This window comes from Coloeus monedula, assembly GCF_965178545.1.
Source record: "Coloeus monedula genome assembly, chromosome: 6".
NCBI classification, from domain to species: domain Eukaryota; kingdom Metazoa; phylum Chordata; class Aves; order Passeriformes; family Corvidae; genus Coloeus; species Coloeus monedula.
The window spans coordinates 52,500,520-52,528,373 of record NC_138786.1 but is presented as its reverse complement, the minus strand read 5'-3'; the positions used below and the strand labels follow the sequence as shown (position 1 = coordinate 52,528,373).

Below are 27,854 nucleotides of genomic sequence, written 5' to 3'. Positions count from 1 at the left end.
TTGACAATGGGACCATGGGAGACTGGTAGCTAAGTTAAAGGAGAAAACTTGCACCATGATTTCACAGTGCCTCTCAGGTTCTAGTGACCACCCATTAGCAGAAAAAGTGTAATTCCCCAGTGCTGTATGTTTAAGTAGTTAAGCAAGAGACTTCTGAGTATCTAAGAGACACAGAAGCACAAATCCTTTACAAGGTGCCATAGGGATGGCTGGAAAGTCTCTTAACTAAATTAGTCTTTGGTTGAAATATAATGATTTATAGATTCGGATTTGCTGAAGCTGAAAAATTTTGTACAGGGTTAAAAAGCTTTCATCACCTCAAAGGAGGATTCCTGGGTGGCTGCTCTGGAGCTCAGATCCCTATGGTCATAGCTGGAAAAAAGGTCCAGCAGTGGCTTCACCAGCTTGGATGATCTTAGACCTGGAGAGAGATGCTTACAAAGCTCTTTGCTTTGTACCTTTCCACATCTGACAGGTAGATAAATGGCACAGATGTTGCTCATAGTTTTGATCTACAAATTCCCTAAATTTTCTAATTTTTAGTGTTTCTAGCTTAGTATATCGTGCCTGTGAAGGGTCTCTTGGCTCCAGGACAGATTTTGTGATGGTGGTGGTGATGGTTGTAAAACCAACAAATGTCAGAAGAAGCAGTAGTGTGGCTGGCAAGGATGTTGGTTCCACTGAGCAGTTCCAAGATCCTAGGAGGATATTGAGTGCCACTATTTCTGAAGTAGTTATTAAAGGCAGACAAGTTTGGTTTGATTTAGGTCTAATTTGAATTTAAATTATAAATGATCCTTCAAATTGAAAATCTTGATTTTTCAGCTTTCTTGAGACTTTATACATCCAGATTGTATAACTCCTATTGATTGATTGTATAACTACCTAAGACAAGGATGTCCAGCATGGTCAAGGATTAAGAAATACCTTTAGTACAGCTTTTGCTTGTTCCCAAAGGAGCTGACCACACAAGTGGCAGTTCACTTGCTGACATGTATTTGTCCTGTGTTTTTCAACAAGTTTCTTCTTTGCATATTGTGAATGGCTCTGTGCTATCAGAAAGCTCCATCCTGTACTATGCTGCAATGTGCTTGTGGGTGACATTTCTCCTGTATGTATATATATATGTATATATACAGATGGATCTGCTAAATGTTGCCTTGCAGAATGTTGCAAACTCATGTGAACCTTTGTTTTTTTGTCGCTTTGTACTGACTTGGCTTTGATTGCAATTAATCATCCAAGCCCTGATGCAGTCCAGACTACTGCTGCTGGCTTTTTCTTCCCAAACAGTGGGCTTCATACTTCATTCATTTCTGCTCCTGCTCTTCATTGCATTTGGCGAGGTGGTGGTGAGGGATAGTATTAAGCAGAGCTGGTAGCATTTTTAAATTACAAGATCAAATACTTATGAATTGATTATGATCATATTCTGGGGAGTAATTAGTTTCCTATTTGCTTTAGGAATTACAGGACTGAATTTTTTACTAAAGGCAAGAAACATAAATGGTTTTAAGATGTGGTTTGATAAGCTTATGAAAAGGATTGAAAATTAATGAGGAAGATTCTTGGAAACTGGAATTAAGTTTGGAAGGTCTGGCGCAATGATTCATTTAAAGGAATTGAAAGGAAGTTGGATGACTGGTTGTTTGCACATATTAGTAATCCTTCTGCTTCAGAGCTTTGTGGATTCCTAGAAAGGGCTAGAAGAAATTCAGAAGAAATTCTCCTCTGTGATTTCATAGTTTGGCTGGTGAGGTGCACTTGTCTGTCTCCAAAACCATGGAAAGTGTCACGGCTTGAGTCAGGAAGCAGGTGACATAGCAGTCACATCTCATGGGGCGTAAATGATCTCACGTGATGCGTCCTGCTCACTTGCTTGAGGTTAAAAATATTCTCACATTTGAAGTAAGGAGGAAATTCTCCTGTAGGTCAGTGTGGCAGGGAGAGATGAGAAGGTGTTTATTTTTCCATCCTGTGGCCCATTTCCAAGGATCATCGGGAAATTGAAAGATTGAAGAAACTGGTCATGATCTCAATCTCTCCTCCTCTCTTGTGGCACAGTGAAATAGTGGCTATTGGTCTCCAGCCGCAGATGGTTTTTTGGCCACATCATGCTGTAGCATATGGAGTGGGTCTTATCTGCACCCTGCAGAGCTGGGTAGCTTTTCCAGTGCCAGCCCCTGCATGTGGGAAGCTGGATGCAGCTGCTGCCTTAGACCCTCACCTCCTGTGATACACATCATGACTCTTGAGAAGAGAGCAGCCTACAAATGGTACTTTGACTATACCACAGCAGATATTGGAAAAAGCCCTTCTTGGCTGAGAAAGGAAGTCCTTATGGCTCTAGCAGGCCAGCTCCTTACTGCAAGGAAAGGCAAGGAGAGATGGAAGGGCCATGAAGATGATCAAGGAGGTGGAGCACCTCTCCTATGAAGAAAGGCTAAGGGTGCTGGGGCTGTTCAGCCTGGAGAAGGCTCCAGAGGCACATTATAGCACCTTCCAGTCCTATAAAGGGGGCTTACAAATAAGGGGAAGAGGGACTTCTATGTCACGTAGTGACAGGGCAAGAGGCAATGGTTTCAACTGAAAGAGGGCAGGTTTAGATTAGGTGTTGGGAAGGAATTCCTTACTGTGAGAGTGCTGAGGCGCTGAAACAAGTTGCCCAGAGAAGCTGTGGATGCTCTTTCCCTGGAAGTGTTCAAGGTCAGGCTGGATGGGGCCCTGAGCAACCTGATCCAATGGATGGCATCCATGCCAAACCATTTTATTATTCTGTGATTCTGTGCAGTTGGCTCCACTTGTGGAATGCTTGCATGCAAATCTGTGCATCACAAGTGATAAGGCTGCAAGGATGCATCTCTGTGCCCAAGCAAAAGTCACTGAGGGGCTGTCCACTTCATGTGGATCTGCAGGACTTCTGGACTGCCTCTATCTGCACCCACATACGTAATATCCCCCAGGCTTTTTCCTTAGGATTTTTCTGCCAGCTAAATTCTATCTATGTGGCTGAAGTGCTGCCTGCAATTTAAAGTTCTTCCTTGAGTGCATTTAGGATTTTCTTTATTTTTCCTTCTCAAATAGTTTTGTTTGCTTGCACCTACTAAATAAGGAGCAAGATGACAGGTTGGCACTCCTAACAGCTGTTTTTGCTAACAAGAATAAAAGGTACATATGCTACAGCTCAGTATCTCACTGAACATCAAAGCACTTTTCTTAGGAACTGAGCAAACCTGCTAAAGACCTGGGGAGGTGATGGGGAGACAAATGTAAGAGAATGACATTTAGCCTATAACCCAGCTGCCCCCACAGCAGGAGCCTGGACCTCTTCCATGCACATAGAGCTATCAAGCAGGTGATCATCACTCCCACTAATTGTGGATAAGACAGGATTTGGCTTTCCAAAACTAGGGAAAAATTCTAGCAGGGCATATGGACTGTTTCCTTGCTGAAGCAGGATGCTGTGTTTCCCAGTGCTGTGTCCAGTTGACTTATGAAGCAACAAAATTAGTGAGGTTTCCACAACTTGGAAAGCATCCCTCAATCCCACAGTGCTTTGTGTTACAGGAAGGAATACCTCAACTTTCAGCTTCCTTTCCAAAGCTTTACTATTGTCATTCAGACTCTTTAGTGATGTTTTTTTGATTGAATACTTGTTGTTTCTAAAATATGTTTATATCTTGGCCATATGGGGTCAGTACAGCAAGTCAGAAGGGAGGTGGATGTGGTGGACTGGGTGGCTTTGTGGTGACACTGCCTTACTTACAGACATCAGTGCAGTCTCAAAGAACCCTGGAGGTGTTCCCCAGTTTGCTTATCAGTAGGGAGAAAGCCAGACAAGCCAGCAAGCCCACTGAGAGCAAGGTGAAAATTGTTTTCAGGAAGTGGCATCCCTATGCAGAAGAGCAGCATTTCCCAGTCTAGCCCCATCCTCCTGCATGTGGAACAGCCCCATGCCCGAGTGGAGCAGGCTGCTCTCACTGGCTGGCATTTTACCCAGGGAGATCACAAAGGGCTGCTGTGTCAATGGAGGACCAAGTACTGTCAGTGCAGCTTGATGAAAAGCAAAAAGGAGGGGATGGCATGAGCCACTTTGAGCCTGGGGTACATTTGTCTGTTTTCTTTAGGCTCCTGGGTTGGGAGGTGGCAGAAATCACAGAAGGACATACCCCAGTTTCTTAGACCTACACTGAATGCAGTCCTTGAACTTTAGCTGATCCATAGATAGCTGATGTGAAGGCATGTCCCAGTGGTGTAACTGGAGGAACATTAACCTGGTTCTTCTAAATGGCTGAGGAGGTGTTTGGCAGTATCTGAGAACAGCTGGGCCTGGGTCAGCACTAAGAAAAGGCCTTCCTGTCTTGCTTCAAGAGGTTATTTAACTCTTCAGAGTGTATTTTCTTCCAACATGCCTTTCCTGGATAGGCTGTTGCATTTTATCACTATGAATCCCATTTTCCCATGCCCAAGATGCTAACGCATCTTTACAAAGTGCTTAGCCAGACACGGGTTGAGCCTGGGAAGCAGGATGGTTTCCAGAGTAAATGAGATTCAGAAATTAAATACAAACATAACTTCCATCTGATCATCTTTCTGCTCCAGCTCTGCCTGGTTAACTCTATTAAAAGACATTTCCACTGAAAGAAATATGCTGTGACACCTTTTCACACCTCCTGGACTAAGGAATGTGGGTTTAATTTAAGCACAAGTTGCAGAAAAACAGCTTATTTTAGTCCACTGAGAGTCTTGTGCCTGCAAGATGGATGGCTGTTGAAAGCAGAGGCTGGGGCTGATGTGATCTTTAACTAATCTCCCCCATGGTTGTCCTTGACACTTGCCCTGTGGACACAGCCATTGTTTAGCTGCCAGCCAGGCAGCCCTGGTGTTCCACGCCAGGATGTGATCCTGCAGGCTGCTGGCTTTGCAGCCAGCATCGGAAGCACACGGGCTCCAGACAAGCAAGTTCAATGTATGAGTCCAGCTGGATCAATAATTAATTCCCTCCTCTCTAGCAGAAAATAGAAGCTCTCTTTGTCAGCATGTACATGCTTTTTGCATCCCTCTTGCCCTTCCTGTCTTCTTAGAATTGATGTGGATAATTCCTATTGGTGCAAAGACTGGTCCCAAGTAGGCTGTGGGCCCTAGGAGAATGACCTATTTTTGTTTGTAACACAGTTTGAGTACAGCAGGATTGCTGTGCTGAAGCAGACCTGGGGATAATCTTCTCTGGTATCCCATTTTGTGGAGCAGCCAGTGCTGTATATACCTCAGCATAGGCTGGAACCCATCCTAGCACTGCATCTGGCTCTGTATCTCCCTAGGATGTATGGGAATATTTATTCCTACAACTACGCCTGTTGTACTCCTTCATATGTGTGTGGATGCATCGTGGTGAATGAGACCATGTGCTGTTTGACGGCGTTGGGTGGTTGCAGGAGCTCTGACCCTGCACACTGAGCTGACCACCTGACTCAGCAGTGGTGAAGCCCTGGGTGAGGTGTGTGAATCAGCACAGAGGCAAGAGTAAAACCTGGAGGCTCCTGTGCTGTGATATGCCCACCTTGTGTGAGATGCCTGTCTGGAGGAACTGTTGGAATGCATGTGGACGTGACAGAGGGGTATCCTTCAAGTCAGTGTTTCCAGCTGGAAGTGAAGGCTGCCTTTACCCCAGGCAGTCCCCTTTCTGTGAGCAAGGGACCACCTGGCCACAGCTGGGCACTGCCTCCCTGAAGGAGCTCTGTGGGGGTGGCCGGGGCAGTGGGATGTGGCAGGCTAGGGCTGGCTCCCACTTGAGCTGCTCTAGAGGTTTGGGGTGTGGGCAGCACATTGGTGAGGCACAACATCATGCTTGTTGGGGTGCTGCCTGGAAGGTAGGGCTATCAGCAGCCTTCCTGGAAGAGATGCACTTGTGGGCACAAGCAACTTGCTACCAATGGTCCCCAGGACTGTGGCAGCAGCCACACCATGCAGGTGGTGGGACAGAGGCAGGACATGGCTGGGGAAACAGGGAGGACAGAGGTACCCAGCTTGATGTCATGCTTGTCTGCTTGTCTTGAGGCTTTGTGAATCCTGCCAGTTTAAATACTTGTTAATGAATTTTTTAGAGACACAAATAATTATTTGAAGATCATAATGGTTTTGTAATATTGGGGTTTTTTTGTAGGTCCTTGAGGTCCATGAAAATTTGGACAGGCAAATGCAAGACAACTATGAAGAAGACTTAAGTGAAAAGGAGAAGGCAATTGTTCGTGAAATGTGCAATGTAAGAACTCCTCCCAGTTCTTTTTGTGGGGTTCCTTTTGTGGTCTTTTTTTAGAAGTATGAGGGAGCAGGGATCTGCTGCGTGTAAGCCTTGTGAGGTGCACAGGCACAAGGGAAGAGAGCTGACCACTGTTCTGGGTAATCTAAGTGCCTTGTTCACTGCACAGAGCAGCCTTTGCTCAGTTGACAATTCCCACTTCACTGCCTTTCAGGCTGTGGAGTAGCTAGTCTAGCTGAACAGACTAGCTGGACTAGCTGGACTGAGCAAGAGGCTCTCCCTGTCTAGGAGAGTCCTGTTAGCAATTGTCTCCACCTGTACCCTTAAGGACTTGGTTTGGGCTAAGCAGCAATTGGTTGCTGTCTTTAAAGCTGTACAGCTTGAATGGGTTTGAGCCTAAGCCACGTGGTAATGTCAGAGGGAGAATCTTGTCAGGAGTCATTGAACAGCATCATGATCTGTGGGGTGCTATTAACACTGCTGACATTTTGGGCAACCACACTGTTAACTGAGCTGGCCACATCCTGTACAGCGAGCGCTCGTAGCCAGCCTCTGCTCTGCGGTGTCTGCTGTCATTGCACTGCCTCCAGCCTCCAAGCACCTTGGCCATGCTCTGGCTTTGAACAAGCTTTGGGATTTCTGCTGGAACACAGCCCGAGCTGCCTGTCACCTGCAGTTGGAGATGTGCTGTTCGATTGCCCAAAGCAGGGAGGAGGATGCTTGTGAGCCTTCTTTTTTCGAAGTCCACATAAGAGGTCAGCCCAGGTGGCATCATTTAGTGCCTTCCAGCAGTTGAGAGAGGCCTAATGCTCTGCTTCAATTCCGAAACCCACCTCAACCCTAAAAACAAGGTGTGAAGAACACAAGTGCACCTTGCTGAGCTAAATCACTGTGAGCATCCTTGGCAAGGGCTGAGGCACTTCACTTTGATTGCTGGATCCCTATAAGCAAAGGCAAGACCAGAGTAATTGAGGGCCTGCTTTTTAGGATATTTTGTCTGCTCAAAGTCCCAGTCCCTTGTAGCTATGCTGGGGGAAAGGTAAAATACTATAACTTTACCCTCCCAAACTGACTCATCTCTATTTGTCTATCATCAGCTGTTTTCTCTTTAAATATTCATTTCATGTAGATTCAAGGCAGCTATAAAGTTTTTTTCAGTTTATTTTTTATTTAAATAGTGGCCCTAGAGTGATAAAATGTATGTTTTTAGAAAGTAATGTATATATAATTTTAATCATTATCTTTTTAATTATCTTTTCTGTTCATGGTAGCATCTTTCCTGTAAGCATGGCAGGGTTGACCTACCATTGAACTTAAGTTCTGAATCTAGTGTATTTGTTTTATACTATTACCCCAGGCAAAAACGGTTCTAATTTCAAGAGAGACTAATTAGAAAAATGCATCAATGGTTTTTTTCCCTTGGAAACTGGTGCACAGATGCCATCCAGTGTCCCTGCTGAGAACTGCAGCCCAGCTCTAGGAAAGGGCTGGTTTTGTCTTTCAGACTGCAATTAAAAAAATATTACCATTCCTCAGTGGCTTTGTTGTTTGGTTTTTTTTTAATTCCTGTCTTTCTCTCCCCCAACCCTTTATTTTTTCTTACAGGTTGTCTGGCGAAAGCTGGGTGATGCTGCGAGCTCCAAACCCTCCATCAGGCAACATCTGTCAGGAAACCAGTTCAAGGGCCCCTTGTAGGAACACTGTCCTGGTGACTGGAAGTGATGGATTCTGTGAACACTAAAGAGGCAGAACTCAGTGTTTCTGGCTGCCTGTTCTTTGGGAGTTGGGGTTGAGTTTTTTCAGGGTTTCCTTTTTTCTTTTTTTTTTTTCAGCTTTTTTTTTTTTTTTGGTAACAATAGTGTAAATATGGCAGCTAAAGGCCTGATTTCCAGGCTGTGGTGCTCTGGAACTACTGTTCACTGGGTAACCATCCAATAATGCCAGACTTGCATAATTTGTATTGTAGTTCAAACCTGCTTTGTTGTAATGGTCTATTTGTAGAATTAACTAACTCAAGAGAATTTCTAAGAGGAACAAGAAGAACCCTTAACCTGCGGAGAAGTCACCATTTGTATTGCTCCTGTCCACCCGCTTGTCAGTGATTCATAGCTGGGTTAGTGGCTCCAGGCAGCCAAGGAAAACACAATTCCAATTCATTGGCTTACTGCCTGCCAAATTCATGAGCTGCTAACTCTCTTTTTGGAAGTCCTTATTTTGAAGAATGACATGAAACTGTTTTCACAAGGCTCTGTGTAAAATACTGAGTGGCAAGCTAAAAACACTTGTACTGCCCTACATTGTATGGTGGTACTCATCACACAAGTGTACATAAAGGTTCAAGACTCTGTATCAGGTGTTAATGAACAATTTTTCATGATCAAATGGCACAAGATTTCTGCAGTCATAATGTGAATGAAGTCACTTAGCCACACACCGGTATTCCCTACAAATACGGCAACACTTTTCCTGTAAAGCTTTCACTATGAAATAATTCAGCAGAAACTGCTATCCTGACAATGCTTATGGCTTTCACAGGATCTTCAAGAGCAGCTCATCGTTCACATAAGGAAGATTTGGGTGGGTTTTTTAAATGTTCTTGCTGGATCCCTCACCTATACTGGTTCCTGTGTAAGGTAACCAAACAACAACCTTGCAGAGCTGAATAAAATACTCCATGAACACGGGCTGTCGGGTGAGACTACTTCCTGCCATTCAAGCTTTATTTTTGTCAATGAACCAAAACAAGTGGGTTTTTCCTTCTTCAAATGGTTGTATATAAAACAATGGGACTTATATTTTGCTATTGTGGAGTAGCTGCCTGTGTAGTTGTAAGAATTTGACTCCCTCCTTTTCCAAGTTGTCACAGCAGCTGTCCCTGTATTTCATTAGATGTTCTTTCCCAATAGTCCAAGGAAGCGGGGCTTCGTTATTAGAACTCATTGGTGTAAAATAATTTTAAAGACAGACATGTGAAAAGATCAAAGCCTCCTCTTCAAAAGTTGCATCGATTTTAGTGATTAGTTGGAGGATGTAATGACCTCAAACACCATTACTTTCTTTTTGTTCTCTGCAAGAATCAGTCACAGATACAGACAACTGTATTAGCTCGACAGGTTCTTCCTCTAAATTAGTTTGTTCTACCAGTTGAGTTCTTGACTTGTGGTATTGTATTAACACAGAGCACTGATACAATACCAAGGAGCCCATGTGGCAACTTATGAAAGGTAATTGGTCCCATGGTGTACAATAAACTATAGCTGCCTGGCTGAAGAATTTGCAGTGTCAGAGCTGAAACCTGTAACCAGTAAAAAAATAGAGAAGGAACACAACCAAAATACACCGTAACCACTAGGAGTAAGTAAGTATTCATTCAGTATTCATTGCAGAAATGGAAATTTAACAGTTGAGTTGGTTATTTAAAAATAACCAAGAACCACCCCCAAAACACAAGTGCATACTCTCACTCACACACCCACCAATAGATTGTTTCTTACTACTGCTCAGTCAGTGAACACTGGGCTAGATAGCTCTCAGTCTAATAGTATTTCCATTCCATGGAGTCTGGAAAAATCCATTCTAGAGTCTGACTGTCTCCTTTTAAGATACAGCATCTTTAGAGGACTCTGGATTTCCTCCTCTTTGCTCTTTATTTTAACCTCCAGTTTCTAGTCACCATTGGTGATTACTTGTCTTCCTTCTGTACAATTTATACCTTGAGATTCTGTACCAGAAAAGGTGATGTAAAGCAGAGCATCATTATTCCTTAACATTTAATGTCAAACAGAGGGTTACTTTAATCTATCTACTTAGCCCGTTTTAACTTTGGTGGCATCTGATTGCTGGATTAAGCAGAGTTCAAGTATATTTGGAACAAAGTTGATTTATGCCAGTGAATTTTAACTAAAGCAACACAAATGTTGCCAGCACTTGGAGAGAGTTAACCGTGTTCATGACATGCTTACTATTTAAGGGGTATATGAGGCTATTAGCAGGTCTTCTAGATAAGATAAGATAACTTAGATATCAAGATAAGAGCTATACTAATCAGATTACTAGTCTCACCACTATGTGATTCCCATTCAAATATTCCCTGCTATCAAATCTCTCTCAAAATCTATTCAATGACTTCAAGCAAAGCTTGTTTTGTTCCACCTGCACATCTCACCTACAAGGGAAGCAACTGCAGTTGAAATTAGCCCTGCAAACCCTGAAGAGTCAGTTTACAGGGTAGGCAGCAGTTCAGCTGAACAACCTTCATACTCGTAGGGTACTGCCCTTTTTAAAATTTTATTTGGCAGCATCATTTTCAATGTAAGACATGCATCACTGATTTTGCAGAAGAACATGACAGTGCTGTACCTTGGGGTGTTACTGTTCAGGGGTTTTTAGGCTTGCTACTCTTCATACTTAGCTCCATTTGAGCTATAAAATGTCTTCCTGGGGTAAAATGATGCTCAATGACTTTACAGGATGACTTGGGTGCTGAATTTTCAGCTGTCTTTATACACATATTTAAATTCACTTACCTATGCGCTCAGTATTCAGTGAAAACTACCTGAGGAGCTTTGTACATTAAGTTGGAGGGGAGCATCCCTTGAAATAGTGGCCATTAAGTTAATATATTTGGGGCAATAGCCCAAGATAATTTCCTCAAGATTTAAGCCCTGGGTTCTGCAATCCTCTGGCAAAGAAAGCATCTACTGTTTACAAATGGACTTTGCTTGCTTAAGGAAAGTAAAATCACATCCTTGGCTTTTGTTGGAGTGACTGGAGTAAGCAGCATTTCCCTAACAGTTCCTGAAATGCTGCAGTGTAAGCAGCTTCAGTTGGCTCTTTGCACCTTGATAAGACTGCTGAGCACAACCTTGTTTGAGAATGGCACATTTTTATCCAAATATTAGATATTAAATGAAATCAGTGTTAAAGTGACCTTTTATCTTTCTAGAAACTGGGGGGGAAGAGTACTACTGATCTTTTTCAAAGTGCATGACTGTAAAGTGATAAAATTGTATATTTTTCATAATGTGGGGAAAGTCTATTTGTGCTGCTTTAGAAATCAGTTTAAAGTTTGATTTCTGTTAAACCTGTGATCTTACAGCCCTGCTATATTTTCTGTATATGATTTACAAAGAACTGGAAAAGTTAGCACCTGCTGTTGTGTATATAGCAAAATTCTTTAGACCTTAGCACGCGTTTTTACCTATTATTGAACCACTCTGGCTTTTTTGGGGAAGGAAAGTAATAGTACAGTTTTTTTTGATAATGTGTGTAAAACATTCATTTGAAATATTTTAGTAAAAATGAAGTAAGAGATTGATTGTGATAGTGTATACTTCTAGCTGATAAAATAAAATACATTCTTTTTAAATAAACTGATGAATAAGATTTGGGAGACCACTGCTGAACTATCTTGGAGTAAGTATCTTGGAGTAACAATAGTTATGAACTCTGAACTAATATGAAAAACCTGGAAATCCACTAAATTCAGAACCAATTTTATTTGGGTAGAGTGAACAAAGTAGTCCCATTTATAACTATGATGTACACCACAGTAGGCTGTTACATTCAGACTTTCACACTTAGAAAATATATATATTATGTACAGGAATTTGCAAATAGGTGTAAACATACAATATTTTAAGATACCAGTACATTCCAAACCAAAACTATCAGCAAGGCAAACACCTCAAAATTATTCCAGTCAGCTAGCATTCAGAATCTCTCTTAAATAAAGCAGCTTTTATGCTTGACATCGTGTTGTTTTACTTACTATTAAAAATGAAGTTTCTTATTATAGATCAAATATCATAGTATCTGGCTATTTTGATACTCAAAAATAGGCACTGATTTCTAGAAGGAAATTTTCTTCTTACTGATATAATTGAGCCAATATGGCTGGTTTTGCTAGTACAAAGTAATCCAGTGCTGGAATAAGTCAAGACAATTTAAACTTAAGTCAAATGTATAAAGTTAGAATAGATACTGCAAAGCTGATTAAAATCTAGAAGCCTATATAACTCACCATAAACCATACTGCAAACAGATCAGCTAAATTTTCATTTAATCTCATTTCTTCATCTAAATTATACAGATTGCCCTCCTCTTCATCTTTACAATGTAGGTTTTGGCTGTCTACTCCTGCCTAGTCAACAGAAAGGTATATCGTGCAAATTACCTCATGCTATCTCATCCATGTAGCACGTCCAAGTCCTGCTACAGGTGGCATACCAGGTGGTGGAATTGGAGGTGGTACAGGTGGCTGTCCACCTGGGGGAACAGTAGGAGGGGGATAACTAGCTGGTGGCATTCCCAGCCCTGGAGGTGGATGAGGTGGTACTGCATGAGTTGGAGGCAGTCTTGGAGGTGGGAAATTAGGGTTGTATGTAGGTGGAGGAGGATATCCAGGAGTAGGAGGTGGAATATTGGGTGGGGGGAAAGAAGCAGGGGGTGGAGGTGGAACTGGTGGTGGAGGGTTGGGAGGGTAGACATGAGGATGATATGGTAGATGAGCTGGTGGTCCATAGGCCGGTGGTAAAGCTCCGTATGTTGGTCCTTCTGTTTTCATCATCGACTGGAGACTTTGATAACCCTCCCCTGACATGTAAGAATTTGTAGTAGACATCCCTGTAATATAACTGGTGGGGGGTGGGGGCGGGGGACGGTGTGGCAGAGGTGGAGGTTGATGTACTGGGGCAGGATGAGCAGGGGGAGGAATCTGGACCTTTGGCATATCTACTGAGTCCACAGTAGTAGATTGCTCTGGCTCTCCCATTGAAACTGCCGTTGTCAAAGGAGGCTTGCGCTCTGGAAAAGAAAATTTTGTTTATTTTTTTGAAGGATAGTGGCAAGAACAGCTTCTGAATACTTCGTATTTTTCTTCCAGTTAAATTAGCAAAAGACAACTCAATTCTCTAAGTCTCTGAATGCCATATGGGATCCAGTCAGACCTCCTCAGGTCACTAAAAACTGACTAAGCTGCCTACCAAAGCTTCAAGGTCAGCTTTTCCCATTCTTAAAGTCATCTTTCCTATTACTATTTCTTTATAATTTAAATACTGTTGTACAATCAGCAGAATTAATAGACTGAATGGATGGAGTCAGAACTAGTGGATTTAAAGTCATGAGATTCATGATACCAAAAATCTTTAGATCAGTGCTTCCATCTTCTTTAGTCCAGGCCTCATTTCTACCTCTTTGGTAATCCAGAAGGTGGCCTGGGATTACCCTCTGCACTTTACCTGCCTCCCAGATTGGGAAATGCTATTTGAGAACACAGGCCACAGTCTCAAGTCTTTAACACTCAGTTCTAAACCTGTTTACCAAAGAAAGAAAAAAAGAAAACCGGAAGGTAAGGAAGAAGGGCATGAAATCTGATCAGCTTTGTCCCACTGATTAATTTCAGTGAACTCAGTACCTGACACTCTGGAGAAGTTCATAAAAAGGTCAGCATTTTACAGAATTATACCTAGCCACTTCTGGAAAGAACATGCTTTAAGCTGTCTTCTCTTTAAATAAGAATAGGGTTTTTTTCCCTCTTAATGCAGACATTATGAAGTAAGTAATACCACTATGATGACTAATCTAATAGCAACCTCTCTGTATGGTCAGAGAGATTATTAAAACAACCAACAAAAAAGATATCTTGACATTCATCTTGCTTGTATATATAAGCATCTAAAACATTGTTAAGAAAGAAAAGCTCCTAAGTTAAGTAAGAGAAAGCTCATACAGGGCAGTCTTTTCTAGTGGCATACTACACTGCCACTGTTAAACAGAATTTGAGATAAATCCTCCTCCTAGGTCACTTGGTCAATATGCATGCTGTTTTCACCTGGTTTTTCCACAGAGCTGCTATTTATTTTGATAAGGTTGCAGTGCTTATACAATTACATCCTTATATAAACAAACTCCAAGAGGAAAATTTCAGGTAACAGGGGAAATAAATCCATTACCTGCCTAAGTAGGGTTTTAACAGTGAAACTGTGCCCTAGGAAAGCCACATAATTAAATCACACAAGGTGTGCATGCTGGCTGTGGTACCCATGATTTCAGTGACTTCTAGCTCCAAAATTGTAGCAGGCAATAACTTCCTCGTTTGTTCATTTTCAGAACCATTCTGGATGCAAGATGTGCATTCAAGATCTAACAACTGAAGGAATAATGAGCATGGTATTTAGAAAAACTTCATTCTTAATTAGATTTTAACAAATGAGAAAAACTGTCCTACTATATTTCAGGGCATTGCTTTTCTCTCTCCTAGTTCCCTGTTAGAAGCTGTCACCTTACAGTTACATTATGGACCATGGTCTGTGAAATATTTATGTCATATTTAAGGGTCACTGGAAGGACAGCTAATGCACCAAGGCGCTGGGAAGCACATTTTTACAACAGTACAGTGTATTTTGCAAACGTAAGGCATGTGTGCAGTATTAATGTTCTCTGGCAGAAAAAGAAGTCCTCTTTTGAGGTACAGCAATGAAAGTATCCCCCTTACTGTGTGGAAGTTGCACACCTGCAGAATTCCTGTACTACAGATACAACTTCTACACGACAGCTGAAAGCTGCTCTAGTAATGTAATATGGCATTTACCACCCTTTTGAGATCATGAAGTCCCTTTCAGCCTGCTATTAACAATTAGTTTTAGTCTTTTAGACCTTTAACAGTTGCAACTTTGTTTTGCCTTTATCCACCTAGTATAATCTTGTTTCCATCCTAAGTTTTTACTTCTGTCTGGAAAGCCTGTGCTACTATGATGAAATTCCCTCTAGAGCTTATCAACCTTGTATTTTTACCTGCCAAGCTGATTAATCAAGGCAACAAACCCCTGCCCCCACACCATTACTACCGCCTGAATGAAAAGCAAGTAAGTTAACAAAAATAAATGTGTTCAAGAAAATAAAAGCTTACCTGGAGGTGGATGTGCAGGAGGTATTGGTGGATGTGAAGTTTCAATTTTAGGAATTTTAGATGGTGGCGGTGGTTCTAAAAAACATTTGTCAGTTTGTGATTGGTTATTGCTCTGCAATATTTTCCAAATTCCAACTCTGGTCTCATGCAAATGATTATCACATCACATTACACTATGCAAAAGTACCATGAAAATCCTATTTACTAGGTATGTTTAATAAAGAAAACTAAAATCAACACCTTTGTACAAATAAAGTGGCATCAAGTATCACATCCAAGTCTTCCAAAAGGACGTATGCCTACAAGTTCAAGTGATTTTGTAACTAGAGACAAACTGTCCCAAATAACAGTATGTAAGTGAATATGAGCAAGTATATGTTTTCTAGCCCAAAACTTGTAATTAGTTGAAACAGCTCTCAAAAGAAGCTGACCTATGCTCTGCTAGGGAAATGTGCGTCAGAAACCGAACAAAATAGCAGCTGGACAGGAGAGAGGAGGGAGAAGAGACAGCTCACTGGAATACATCTGCAGAGCTACAGGGGAAGAAGTGCCAGACTTCCTTAGGAAGTACATCCTAGCTATCCTGAACTACTTTGTTCCAAAACAGCCAAATGAAGAAAAACCCCCATACAAACGAAAGAACCAGATACGGTCACTGCAGTGAGCCTGCATTTCTTAAGATACACTATGTATTGACACAAAATGGCTTTTAGTGGAAGCCATGCCAACAACCAATTACAAACACTGCTGATTACAAATTACAAACACCAACATGCTTACTGTTAGTGCAGCTATTTAATGACATGGTACCTTCAGTCACTTCAAGGCCTCACAGCTGGCTGAGGAACTACTCCCAAATGATGCATGGAGTTATACACTGAGAGATGACTAGTTTAGCAAGACTTGTACTGAACAGACTCTATTAAGGGACTCTTTGGGCACAGTTATACTCAATTTTTTTCAAGTTTTGCAGTTAGGAACATTGTAAAAACAGTTATAGTATATCTTTAAGGTGCATTATCACAATCAAAATAGTTTTAGAGCTGCCAAGCCTGTAAGCAAACAAAGTGCATGTCAGCAAATTACTTATTCTGGTTTAAGCAGTAAAATAGAAGCATCATGAATAGAATATTAATATTTACCTGCTGCCTTTGTTTCTTCTTTTGGAGATACAGCCTGTTTGAAAAAAAAGAAAAAGAAGATAAAAGTAAGACCACTGCAGTCAGTCTCTTTTCCCAGGTAGCGACAGGACAAGAAGAAATGGCCTCAACTTGTGCCAAGGGAGGTTTAGATTGGGTATCAGGTAAAATTTCTTCACGGAAAGAGTGGTCAGGCATTGGAACAGGCTGCCCGTGGAAGTGGTTCAATCACCATCCCTGCAGGTATTCAAAAGATGTGTAGATGTGGCAGTTGGGGACATGGTTTAGTGGTGGACTTGACTGTGCTGCATTAACGGTTGGAGATGATGATCTTAAAGCTCTTTTCCAACCTAAATACTTCTATAGTCTCTTAACAACAAATGCAAGACAAACACTGAACAAAGTCAAATCACACTGGGAAAGCCCAGCTTAACTGGCAGAATGAAAAGACTGGAAAAATAGCAGGTATTTTATATGCAGCATTTCCTGCTGTTCCCACTGTTGAGTATTACATCTCATTTAATGTATTTATCATCCACTGCTCATATGTCATGGTCCAGTACACTGCTCACTGAGCTGAAACAAGAGGCTTGGCCTCTGTTCCTGATTCTTCTTTGACCTGTCACTCAACCTTTGCCAAAATCCCTTCAGGCCCTTATGCTTTATTTACCAGGACAGGAGGGCAGTGAAAGTGTTGCACAGCATAAAACATTTCAGAAGCCTTCAGATGGAAAGCATTGTATAAAATCTAAATGTTATGCCAGAAAAAAAATGTATGCACACTGAACAAAGCCCACAAACCCTCACATCATCCTTCCAATCACAAGTTTTTGGCTGGGTTTTTTTCTTGTTTTGTTGGTTGTTGTTTTGTTGTAGTCCTTTTAAATAATCACAGATAAGGGAATAAGAAAAATCTTCCCAGATTACACAGTCCCACTGAGATGACTATTCGATGGTTTCTGAGAAAAGCAGAGAATTTAACTGAAATTTAAGTACAACTATATTTAAAATGAATGATGAAGGTCAGAGGGGTACAGTACATAGCTCCTCTGTCTTTTCAGTGAAAAGGTTTTAAGGGACTGTTTATCTCCAGCGGCTTTACCTTCACAAAATGTTCCTCTGTTTCCTTCACTTTCCACAGCAAGAATGGACACACAGTTCAATCCAACTTGGACAATAACTTTTCCTTAATTCTGATGGATATTCTCAAAAATTTTGCTGTGTAATTTTTGCCTGCTTGAGGCAACCTCATTCTTATATTCCTTTGACAGTCATTTCAATTTTCCAGACACCTTCCAACTGCTTTCCTGATTTTTAAGGACAATCTTTATCTTCCCATTTCAAACACACACACTCCTTTCTTTGTGACTCACGGACTCATCTGCTGCCTTCATTTTACTTGGGTGGTCTTTTCTTGACTTTCTAGCACTACATTCCATGCCTGTAAAACTGCATCAATTCTCCCCGCACTTTCAAACAGAAGCAAATAACTACATGTTGGATCTTTTCCAAAAATCACTCATTTTGTGAAGTCAGTTGATTACTTCAGGTGACAAGCAATTCAGTTATTATGCACTTGTTAATATGGAACAATGTCCAAAAAACAACAACAAGGTACATCATTACAACAGAACAAGAAACTGGAGCAAAATAACTCATGACAGAAAAAACGAACATCAATTAAAACTGCATTTATGCTAAAGAAAAAAAAAGAATCAAGCAGTAACAATTCTCTAATAATGGCAGCTGCTAAAATAAGAGACGAACATTTATTTGGTCATTCTACTGCACTGTAGTTTGCCCTGGCCAGAACACCCACGGGTCATAATAAATAATAATAAATAATCAACATTATTTATTGGCACACTGATGGGTATTTAATACTTTCAGCTGAATCAACACAATGGAACTGTTCCTTTACTGCTGTTCCTGTGAGCAGTGAAATTGTTCCCCGTAACAATTTCTAGTTTAATCCAACTGAAAATACTATTTACATCTAATGATTCACCAGTATATTTTTAGTGAAATCAACTAAAAATTCAAGTGCTCTTCACAACTAGAGATGCAGAGGATGTGCAGATGCTTTAGACATCTGGTATGGGTCTGTAAATCATGGGCCAATGCCTCAGCTGCTTGAAAGCATCTTGGCTCAGTAGAAGGTAATGGAGTTGTAAGAGTTCATGTAAATTGAAAATCTGGCCTCCAGGAACAAAGTGTATTTCTGTTCTGCACAAACCAAAGGAGAAGTCATGCAAAGCCCTATTTATAGAAGCAGGAAAGATCTTAAGTAAGGTTTATGGTACATCTAACTCCAGAACATTTTAGAAGCACCAAGTAAATCTTTCAAACACCACACATCTTGTTCTCCCAGACTGCTTTTTAGAAAAGGAACAATTTCAGATCACCACATTTACTTTTCTCAATTTCATGCTGCTTGTGCTGTATTACTACAAAACTCCTTTGAGTCACCCTTTGCTTTTTATTTGTTGTGGCTGTCTACAGTGTGTCTGTACTATTTATTTCCTTGACTATTAGGTGATGGACCTCAAACTAATTTCAAGAAAAGGTAAGTTTCACTGATGGCTTGACCAGAGGTGACCATTCACGATCAACAGATACCAGTCAGGCAAAAGCATAATTTTTTTCCACAAGGTACTTCATTAATATATGGGATGGGGCAAAAATCAGTAGTAAAGTAGATCCTTCACGTGAATGAACAAGCATTCATAACATATTTATTGACAGCACAGAACCACGAATACTGAGAGCATGAACAGCTCATGTTGACTTAAATGCCTCTCCATGGCTTTTGGCTCAAGTGGAGTAAGAATGTCATATGCCAGAACTGTAAAGGCTCTTCTGCATCAACAAAGTTGCCACATAACCAAATCTATTACATAAAATTAATTACAAGGCTCATTCTTAAAGCAAACACAAGTCTGCTGCACATTGTGGCCTTTAAATCAGATCAGCCTGAAAATAAATTGCAAGTTAAAGTTCAACTTACTGCTGGTCTTTTAATCTGTCTAGGAGGACTTGACTGGGGAGAGGGCTTTTTAGATTGCTGTGCTTGTGTTTGCTGCTGCTGCTGCTGCTGTTGTGCTGATGGTTGCGACTCTTTTTGCTGCTGTGTCTGGGATTGCTCTGAACTCTGGGATTGCTGAGACTGCTGTACCGTAGGTGCCTGGGGTGTAGACTGAAGAGATGGTGGCTGCTGCAACTGATGAGGAGTATGATGAGGCATTTGCTGTTTTCCCTGTGAGTATAGATCCAGGATCTGATGACAGATATCTTAATGACAAAGAAAGGAAAATCCAAAGTATTATAACCATACAATGTACAAGTGTATATTTAACACACTTATCTGATTTTTACTGGACATCAACTTTGGAAAAATTCATTGCAAATATCACTCACCATTATAGTGACCAAAATAACTTTTTAAAAACAGACTAATTTTCAACTTATGCTTGCACTTCTGAGTTTCTTCTGCCTATGCTGAGCAATATGTACATGCATATGCACACCTTTCAGAAGAAGAGCACAGTGTCTTGGTAATAACACACTGTATGTCATTACTGTGTGCCTGGAGAGCCAGGTAACCACGATCACAGGACAGTAAAACAGCAAGAAAGCAAGTAGAAGACGATTATATGTTAAAACATACATGTTGAGTTAAGCCAGTCAAAGAAGTTTTAGGAACTAAGTAAAAGACTAGTACTAAATTCTTCTTCCAACACATTAGGAGCTAAAGGTCCCCTGTAATCTGTCCATCATTCATGGTACATCACAAAAACCCCTCTATCCTAGCATAATTTGGTCAAAAAGATCAATTATTAATGGAAAAACTACTAGAAATTTGGCTCTATTAGTTCCTGAGTTTGTAGAACCACTTATTTAAAATGAGGAGTAGGGTAATCATTTAAAAAATAGAAAACACACCATGACAACTCAGGCTAATTAGATGTGTTATAAACTAAACAAGTTGTAAAGCAAACGTTGAACAAAAGACTAATCATGATGATTAAATATGCCTCTAAAATAAGCCAGTTCAATTTAACACCTGATTAAGGGATAGCACATATGACCTGAGTTACGTATTTGACACAAGATTATTTTGACTAAAACCCAGATAGAAAGCTATATGCATTTACTTATAACCTAGGCCACACAATTCAAAGAAATTTTGTGGTAAACCGTTTTCATACCTTCCAAAACATCAACAGGAACATCTTGAACAAACTGCTCCCACCATCGTCTGTACATTGGTTTTGATGTCCATTCCTGTATTTCAAACTTACACAAACGGCCTGCTAAGTACATAACTGCAACAGCTATGATCTCAGGCTCCCACTGCAGGGACAGTGTAGTGCAGAGACTGCAATAGGAAATAAACCAAAACAAAACACAACCCTGGAGATTACCTGATTGTCCAAGAGCACTTTAATGTACAGCAGCTGTAATTAACAGGGCATAAAATCCCACCACACTTCTAACTTCTCCGGCAATTTTAATTAAGAGCCTTGTTAAACAAAAGAATTTACAAAACTAAACTATTTCTGGACTACCACTGTCATGAAATAAGGTCCCAAATCAGATTTTAGAGCTTCCCAATGTTTGTCAATAAAATGTAAACAAATACTAAAAAAAACCCCGAAAGCCCCACAGAGCAGCCAACATGAACTTGTAAAGCAACTTGTCAAGCACAAGACAAGTTTTAGATCAAGATATGAAAGGTTATCTCTTGAACAGCCTTTGTTAAAGCTGATGCTAAAATAATTAATATTATAGGTGTTATTGACATTAACTTTGTCATACTTAAAGTTACTATTTCCTGATATCAATTTTAAATTATGAAGTATTTTTCTCTGTTTTCTCCACATATTCTGTAACAATAATCTGCTTACAAAATTTTAGATCCAGCCAGCCAGCTGAATTTCCGTGAATTCACTGTGGCTGTATAAGAACAGAATGCCCTATTCTAAAGGCCTGTAGTGCAAAGTACAGAATTATTTTGCCAGGATCCTAAAAAAAAAAGTAAATTTCTAATATGGTGCTTATTCAGGTAGCACAATACAGCCTCTTCAGAACAGAGATAACTATTATGCATGATTTAAAACAAACTCTCCAACTTCATACAAGTGTTTTCCTGAAGTGCATTTTAAGCGTTAGGTTTTTTAAAATACTAAATGCTATCTAATTTCAAGTACAATAGTGTCCAAACTTTGATGGATAAATTACAGTAGTTTAACAAACTTAACAGCGATGGTCATGCCATAATTTTGTTCTACCTGCAAGACTGACAGCAGCTGAAGTAAACATCTCTTGAGATCCACATTAATTTTGCTCAAATTAATTTGGAGAGTTTAGGTGGTATCTACAGAATCTGAACCCACACAGGACTAATTCAAATCAGGCATGTGATTAAAAATGCACCTCCTTTTTTATGATGTTCTACTGCTGTAGGCATGACTGAAAGCAATGTATTCACAACTTCTGGACAGTCAGGCCACTTACACATTTTCTTAAGGGTTTGCTGTGGAAATAGAAAGTAATATTTAAGTCCTCAGTGAATTAAGGTGCCCAGCTCTGTAGAATCCTCCTGAACAAGGCTAAAGTGTGTCAAGTTGATTTGATTGAGATTTTCAATACCACATGAGAAATCCTTCTACACACACTCCTGTTAATTGATGTGATTCTTACAAGTTCATTACTCAAGAAGTTGTAAATCTAGTGCTAAAAACTGTATTCCTCAGTGAATTTAATGGCTACTTCACTATTACCAAAATATCACATTAAAAATACATTGATGAACGCAATGAAATTAAGAAATGACTTTTTTTTTTCAGAATGAGCCACATATCACAGATTTGGCAAGAAGCTAGCTTGTATCCTGGAGATCTAGAATTTGGTTTGGTCCTGTCAAACAGTAACTTTCTTTTTAGTGCAGCACTATCAGTACCACAACATTGCAGAGGTCTTACTGATCTACTTCCATATCCATTCCAGATTCCATGCTCAATGGAACTATCATGGTAATGATGGACAGAAAAACTGAGGAACACAACCAAGAAAACATGTAACAAGCAGGGAAAAAAAAAATCAAAAATTTGCCAAAGAAATATCCAACCCCAGAACAAAGTAAGCAACAGTAACTATTTCACTTTCAAAATGTTTCCTAGGTGTATCTTACCTGTCATTGACAAATGTCCATGCCATTTGAACCAGTTTTTGAATTTTATTTTTGTCTCCTGAAAAACAATCAGAAAAAAAACCAAAGAGACATAAAATTAGGAAGGACAAACAGTTGGAAACAGAATATTCCTGCACTGATAATATATATTAACTTCTGGAAATCAGTAACAGGCATTACTTGCTCACTCTGCAATATTTTACCTTTGAGTTGTTTGGCATACTTGAGAAGAAATTGGTATGGATGTTCCACTTGCAAATCAAACTTTATTGTTTGTAGTAAGATTCTTTCAAGTACCATCACTTCTTCCTATAGAGAGTTATAAAGCAACCACAGTATTATTCCTTCTTTCACTCAAAAATATTTTATGCTAGTATAGAGCATGACTACATAGCACTTCCAGGGAGCCATGTCTGTCTCCAAGGGGAACAGAAATCTCTCCAACTTGTAACACTATTTTAAACTCAGTTACCTTTTCTTCATATTTATTTTGCTGAGGACGGGGGATGTGGCATTTAAAATCCCTTTTCGTCCACAGAGGAATGAACTGAACCAGACACTGCATGAAAATGCCAGATATACAAAATCACAACAAAAATACAAGTTCTACCATGTTTCTCTCAGAAGTTTCAGGTCCTTCTGCTATTTAAAATAAGGAAATTTTAAGAGAAGCTAGTTTTGCTAAGTCAATACTGTAAACAAGAAACTTCTCAATACTTTTGATACTTAGTTCTCTTATTTAAGATTTACTACTAATTACTTCCTAAAATCCCATTCAGATGATTTATGTCTTGGTAACATTTCTTGCTCTGGCTGAAATTACTAAAATTTACTTTAATTTGCAAAATAATATCAGAATTTACACAAGATAAAATGCAAACTTTTTATAAAAACAATTGTTCCGGTAAGCTCCCAAAGCTACTTGTATTAGGAAGAATTACTTTCATAGCTACCTATCACATTACCTGAAAAAGCCATAGATGCATGCTGAACATCTAATTTAATTTAGAGCAACTGAAAATCAGTCAATGCTCTATTGAATGTATGTCACTTTACTGCAGTACAACAGGATGAAATCAATTTCAGCATGAATATTTTTACCTTTGGGTCATCTCCAAACTGCCCAAACTGTACATCATTTAGCAAGCTACGAGCTGTTTTAATTATATCTTTACATTTCTTAGGTGTTTCTTCAACCTTTCCTGCTAGGAAGAGACAGCAGGCTCCTGTCACCTAAAAAAACCAAAGTACTTTCAAAAAATGGTCTGCATGTAGATATGCAATACAGTGTAGCATTATAAAAACACTGTCAGTTTCCATTAACAGTTCTGTAGAAGTCTCCCAAGAAAAACTTAATGAACATATTAATTTTTAATTTTAATACAGTGTTAAACTTTTATTTTCTCAGAGGAAAAATCCAGATTTTGGAGGACTGTCCATTTTATACAACTTTGTGTCAAGGCCAGAAACCCAAAGCACAATTTGTCCTGGTTCAATGTTGTCTTGTCAAGCAGTTTTAAGACTGTATTACACTTCTTTTTTCCTTTTAGCTAATACAGAAGTGCCAGCACTACAGCTGCTACTCTTTCTAAAAAACAGTATCAGCAAGATAGAACTGCAATGTCAATATATTTCCAAGCATAAACATAAATGTGTAAACAGGCAAGAATAATGAATTTTAAGCTATAATAATTAAAAGACAAAAGGCTAATTTTCCATCTTTCCGTGGTGAACAACAGTAGTACCCAAGTGAGTAATCACCATTCTAAATAGTCCATGCCCAGTGCAATCATTAAATTAAGTCATCAATATTCTAAATACTTACATATCTTGGGAACTGTTTGAAGGAATGAAACATATAAAACCGATGGAAATAAATTATTCCGGTTGCTAGAGTGTCATAATGTCTGTGGTGCAGATTAAGGACTTCCAAGCAGCATATAAAACACATTTAAAACCAAACATGCACTACGGATTCTGCTTTATCAAGTACCTCAAGTCATTGGCTGTTCAGTGACCAGTTAAAAAACACTGCAAGTAAAGCAGGAGCTTCAGGAAAAAAAAAAGCCACAAAAGCCCTTAAAGCTGTGTAAATACTATGATCAGGCCCAGATGCAGATGATACCTAAAGCATTTGTTCTAAGTGTGCAAAGTCCTGATCGTATTTACAGAAAGATGCACGTAAGGTCATCCCTGTGTTGCACCATACCTGCTTCAGAGAAGGTCAAAATCAGCAGTAGGGACACAAAGGAACAGAACAATTATCACTTCACATTCAAGTGCTGGTGTGGAGGAAAGGTACTATTCACACCTACAAATGCAAATAAAATCTGAACATGCTCCCTACTCTTCACTTTAAGAAAAGTAAAAATTTTGTCTTCACCATGCTTTATTAAAAAAAGACCTAAGGAGATTAAAGGAAGCACAGGAATACAGGAAACAGAAAATTTAAGTGGCTGTCTATGGAAGAATGGGACAGTTGTAAATCCCAAACCAATGAAACAAAAAAAACAGCCACCAAAGACCAAGACTGGAGAGGGCAGAGGTTGAAAGCCTCAAAGGCAGAATCTAGAAAACTGAGGGAAATATTCAAAATTTGAGAAGTCATATAGCGAAACACTGAGTTTCATAACTCACAGGAGTTACTCTTAATTGGAAAGTTTGTATCATCTTAGCTCCCTATCACCGAATTGGAACCTTGTTTATCCAATGAATGGCTAGAACTGTGTAAAAACACATTACATCCAAAGGCATGTAAACACAAAGTAGTTTTGATTAATGACTAAGAAACATTTGAACAGCTGAGCACGTGACATTTCTTGTACATTTTATTTTGAAAACTCACTATTCATAAAGACATTTCAAACCAACAGGAGTTTAAAGGATACAGCCCTAAACGTGTTCCCACATCGAATATGAATCTGGCCCCTTCCCTGCGGTATCGTGCCTCTGTAGCTGGATCAAGCCCTTCAAGCTGTGATGGTGTATGTGCCAAATCTTTCTTATCCCAGTACCAGCATGGCTTTGTATGGTCCAGGTTTGCCAAGTTTACAGAAGGGCTGGAATTTTCTTTATTCTCCTTCATTTATTAAAACAGAATTGTCCTTGCTTTTTAAATTTTCAAAAACGAAGTCTTCAGAGAGTCACTTCAGGACCTTGAAGAAAAGGCAAAAGGAATTTAAAAATAGAGAACTGCCCCCCTCTAGTTCCTGCTCAAAGAGGAGTAAAGAGGAATAGTGTTTAGCCTGGCGTGTTGGAAAGAACTTTTTCCTATGCTCAAAGACAAGTAATAAAGAACTTTCCTTTATCCTCCCCATATATTGCAAATACAATCAAAGAAAAAGCCACCTGTTATCCTTGCTATTACCCGTTTAGTAATAAAACTTCAAGAATACAACTCCAACAATATCTGCTTTTTCTTAGTAGAACAACTTCCATCTACTTTGTCCATAAAAGTAGGAAAAAACAATTCAGAGATGGCTGCAAAAAGATTTGAAAAATTAGGGGGATTAGCTGACTATTGGTAACTAGGAAAGCCATTGGTGAGATGAGCCTAAATGGCCACTGAAATACCTGCCTGCTCTTCGGGATACCCGAGCAGCAACCACTTGGCAGAAGCTTTGTAAAGTGATCTGTACTTGTACTACTTAAAGAAAAAATGTAACAAAAGCAGTGCTCTTTCACATACCAAGATTAAGTCAACCGATGTGAGCTTGTAAAGTAAGGTAGCATCTAAAATCATACCCAAAACAAGGCAATTGAATACACTCCAAGAATCTCCTACTTGCCTGTGTTTACCAGCACTTTCTGTACATCGATGCAAATCACAAAGCTCTGCAGGCACCTTTCTGGTGTTTGAATCATGACATATTTTCAGCCATGCCTCAACTTAAAGAATGAAGACTTACTGCCTTTGTTTTTCAGACACAAAACTACCCTTACTGTAATTCAACTAACTACAGATACCATGCACAGATTACTGCAGTCACCTGCAGAAGTTTGCATAACAAACAGTGATTAATATGATGCAATATATTCGCTCTAAGCAAGCCAGTCACAGCAAGACCCAAAACTTAAAACACTTAAATTTGGCTATTACTTTTCGAGACGTTTCCCTTCCGAAAACGGAAGGAAGATCACGTGAACGGCCAGGAAAACAGCCAGAAAAACAGTCAGCACCTCGCTCACCTTCAAAAAGCTTCTCTTTTTCAGAATAAAGGAAACTGTCTTTGCCTCACGGTGGTTTTGGAATCACCTTCAGAACACGTGGTATCGGTCAGACAGATCTAAACTCTGTCACAAAAAAAAGTAAACGGCTACTAAAAACTATTTCCAGAATCAAAAAAAGCGCGCCAAGCCACGAACAGACATTCCCTTCGTATTTACTAGAAACGTGCTATTTTTTATAACTGTTATGATTCTCCTTCCTTACAAGCTATTTTACTTCCTAACTTCTAAGTAGCTTAAAAACTAATTAACACTAAAAGCGCCTGAAGCGACGAGATCTGCTTCTATAAAGGAGCGAAAGCATTTCTGAATACGGAACCAGGAACGAAAATCAACACCCGCAAACATCCTAAATGAACCATCTCAAACGTCCCAATCCAGATCGCAACGCCCGGAAATAATAACGAAAGTTTTCCCTGCCTTTTTACGCACCCATTAATCCGGAGGAGAGTTCCAGAGCTCGATCCCGGCTTTTTTACACCTTACCTGAGACGAACCCGTCGACCGCGACCGCAGCTCCGCCCCTGCAGCCCCAACCCGGCCGGGGATGCTCAACTCCTCTAAGACCCGCCCGCCTGCCCGCCGTAGACGAGGCTGCCGGTGCCCGGGGAGGCGCTCGTTCCCGGCCTCCCCGCTCCCTTCCCCCCTTCCCCAGACGGCGGCTGTCGCCGGCGGGGGGCCCGGGCGGGCTCCGCGCACTCACAGGGCTCGCGGGGAGCGGGAGCCGCACCGGAGCGCGGGGCCTCTCAGCGACAGCGCGGCCTCCGTGCCCTGTGCGCCGCCATCTTGGGAGCCAGGCCAGGCCGCGCGCTGCGTCATCACGTCGGAAAGGCGCAGCGCGCGAGGACGGAGGCTCCCGCCAATGAGAAGCGGCGCTCCCCCGCCCCCAGCCCAGTCCCCGCTCCGTCAGTGGCTGCCGAGCCCAGGCAGGCGGGCGACGCGCAGCCGTGCCTTGGGAGCGGACCAATCGAAACGCCGAGAGAGAAGATTGCAAGCCTCAGACGCCAATAGAAGCCTGAAGGGGCCAGCAGGGGCTGAATGACAGCCAACGGGAGCGCTGCCGTGCCCTGCTCCGAGGCCGGCCGCGAAGGCGAGCGGGTGGTCATTGGGGATTGGCCGCCACTCGCG

General features: G+C 40.6%; 2 protein-coding genes across 7 annotated transcripts in view; one reads left to right on the top strand and one right to left on the bottom strand.

The window, feature by feature from the left end:
- Positions 1 to 11,489, top strand: part of CCDC85C (coiled-coil domain containing 85C) — a 109,994-nt gene extending 98,505 nt beyond the window's left edge. Inside the window, exons 5-6 of one of the 2 annotated variants that reach the window (XM_082282761.1) lie at positions 6,164 to 6,262; positions 7,865 to 11,489. In XM_082282761.1, coding sequence (XP_082138887.1) covers positions 6,164 to 6,262; positions 7,865 to 7,954 — 189 coding nt within the window. In that variant the 3' untranslated portion in view covers positions 7,955 to 11,489. The remainder of the gene's footprint in view (positions 1 to 6,163; positions 6,263 to 7,864) is intronic. The other variant, XM_082282762.1, reaches the window with a different exon arrangement.
- A 269-nt stretch (positions 11,490 to 11,758) lies between these two features.
- CCNK (cyclin K) lies at positions 11,759 to 27,551 on the bottom strand. 5 transcript variants are annotated; one of them, XM_082282920.1, is made up of 13 exons: positions 27,430 to 27,551; positions 26,688 to 26,792; positions 25,867 to 25,979; positions 25,388 to 25,654; positions 24,325 to 24,406; positions 23,601 to 23,732; positions 22,703 to 22,808; positions 22,500 to 22,557; positions 20,515 to 20,684; positions 19,314 to 19,597; positions 16,310 to 16,343; positions 15,168 to 15,242; positions 11,759 to 13,063 (listed from the first exon to the last, which is right to left on the bottom strand). In XM_082282920.1, exons 4-13 carry the CDS (start codon positions 25,582 to 25,584, stop codon positions 12,441 to 12,443), a joined length of 1,761 nt encoding a protein of 586 aa, XP_082139046.1. In that variant the 5' UTR covers positions 25,585 to 25,654; positions 25,867 to 25,979; positions 26,688 to 26,792; positions 27,430 to 27,551; the 3' UTR covers positions 11,759 to 12,440. The 5 variants fall into 5 exon arrangements, with proteins under 5 accessions (XP_082139046.1, XP_082139045.1, XP_082139049.1 ...); XM_082282919.1 differs by lacking the exon at positions 25,867 to 25,979; XM_082282923.1 differs by lacking the exons at positions 23,601 to 23,732; positions 25,867 to 25,979.
- Between the last annotated feature and the right edge of the window lie 303 nt (positions 27,552 to 27,854).

What these genes read in the sequence shown, in the direction of transcription:
- CCNK (XM_082282920.1), bottom strand. Translation starts at nt 25,584, where the DNA reads ATGAAGGAGAATAAAGAAAATTCCAGCCCTTCTGTAAACTTGGCAAAC. An exon ending in AGAAGAAACAAAGGCAGCAG is followed by an intron (nt 15,243 to 16,309) that starts GTAAATATTAAT and finishes AATGTTTTTTAG; the next exon opens with AACCACCGCCACCATCTAAA. An exon ending in TCCTGCACATCCACCTCCAG is followed by an intron (nt 13,064 to 15,167) that starts GTAAGCTTTTAT and finishes TTTCTTTTCCAG; the next exon opens with AGCGCAAGCCTCCTTTGACA.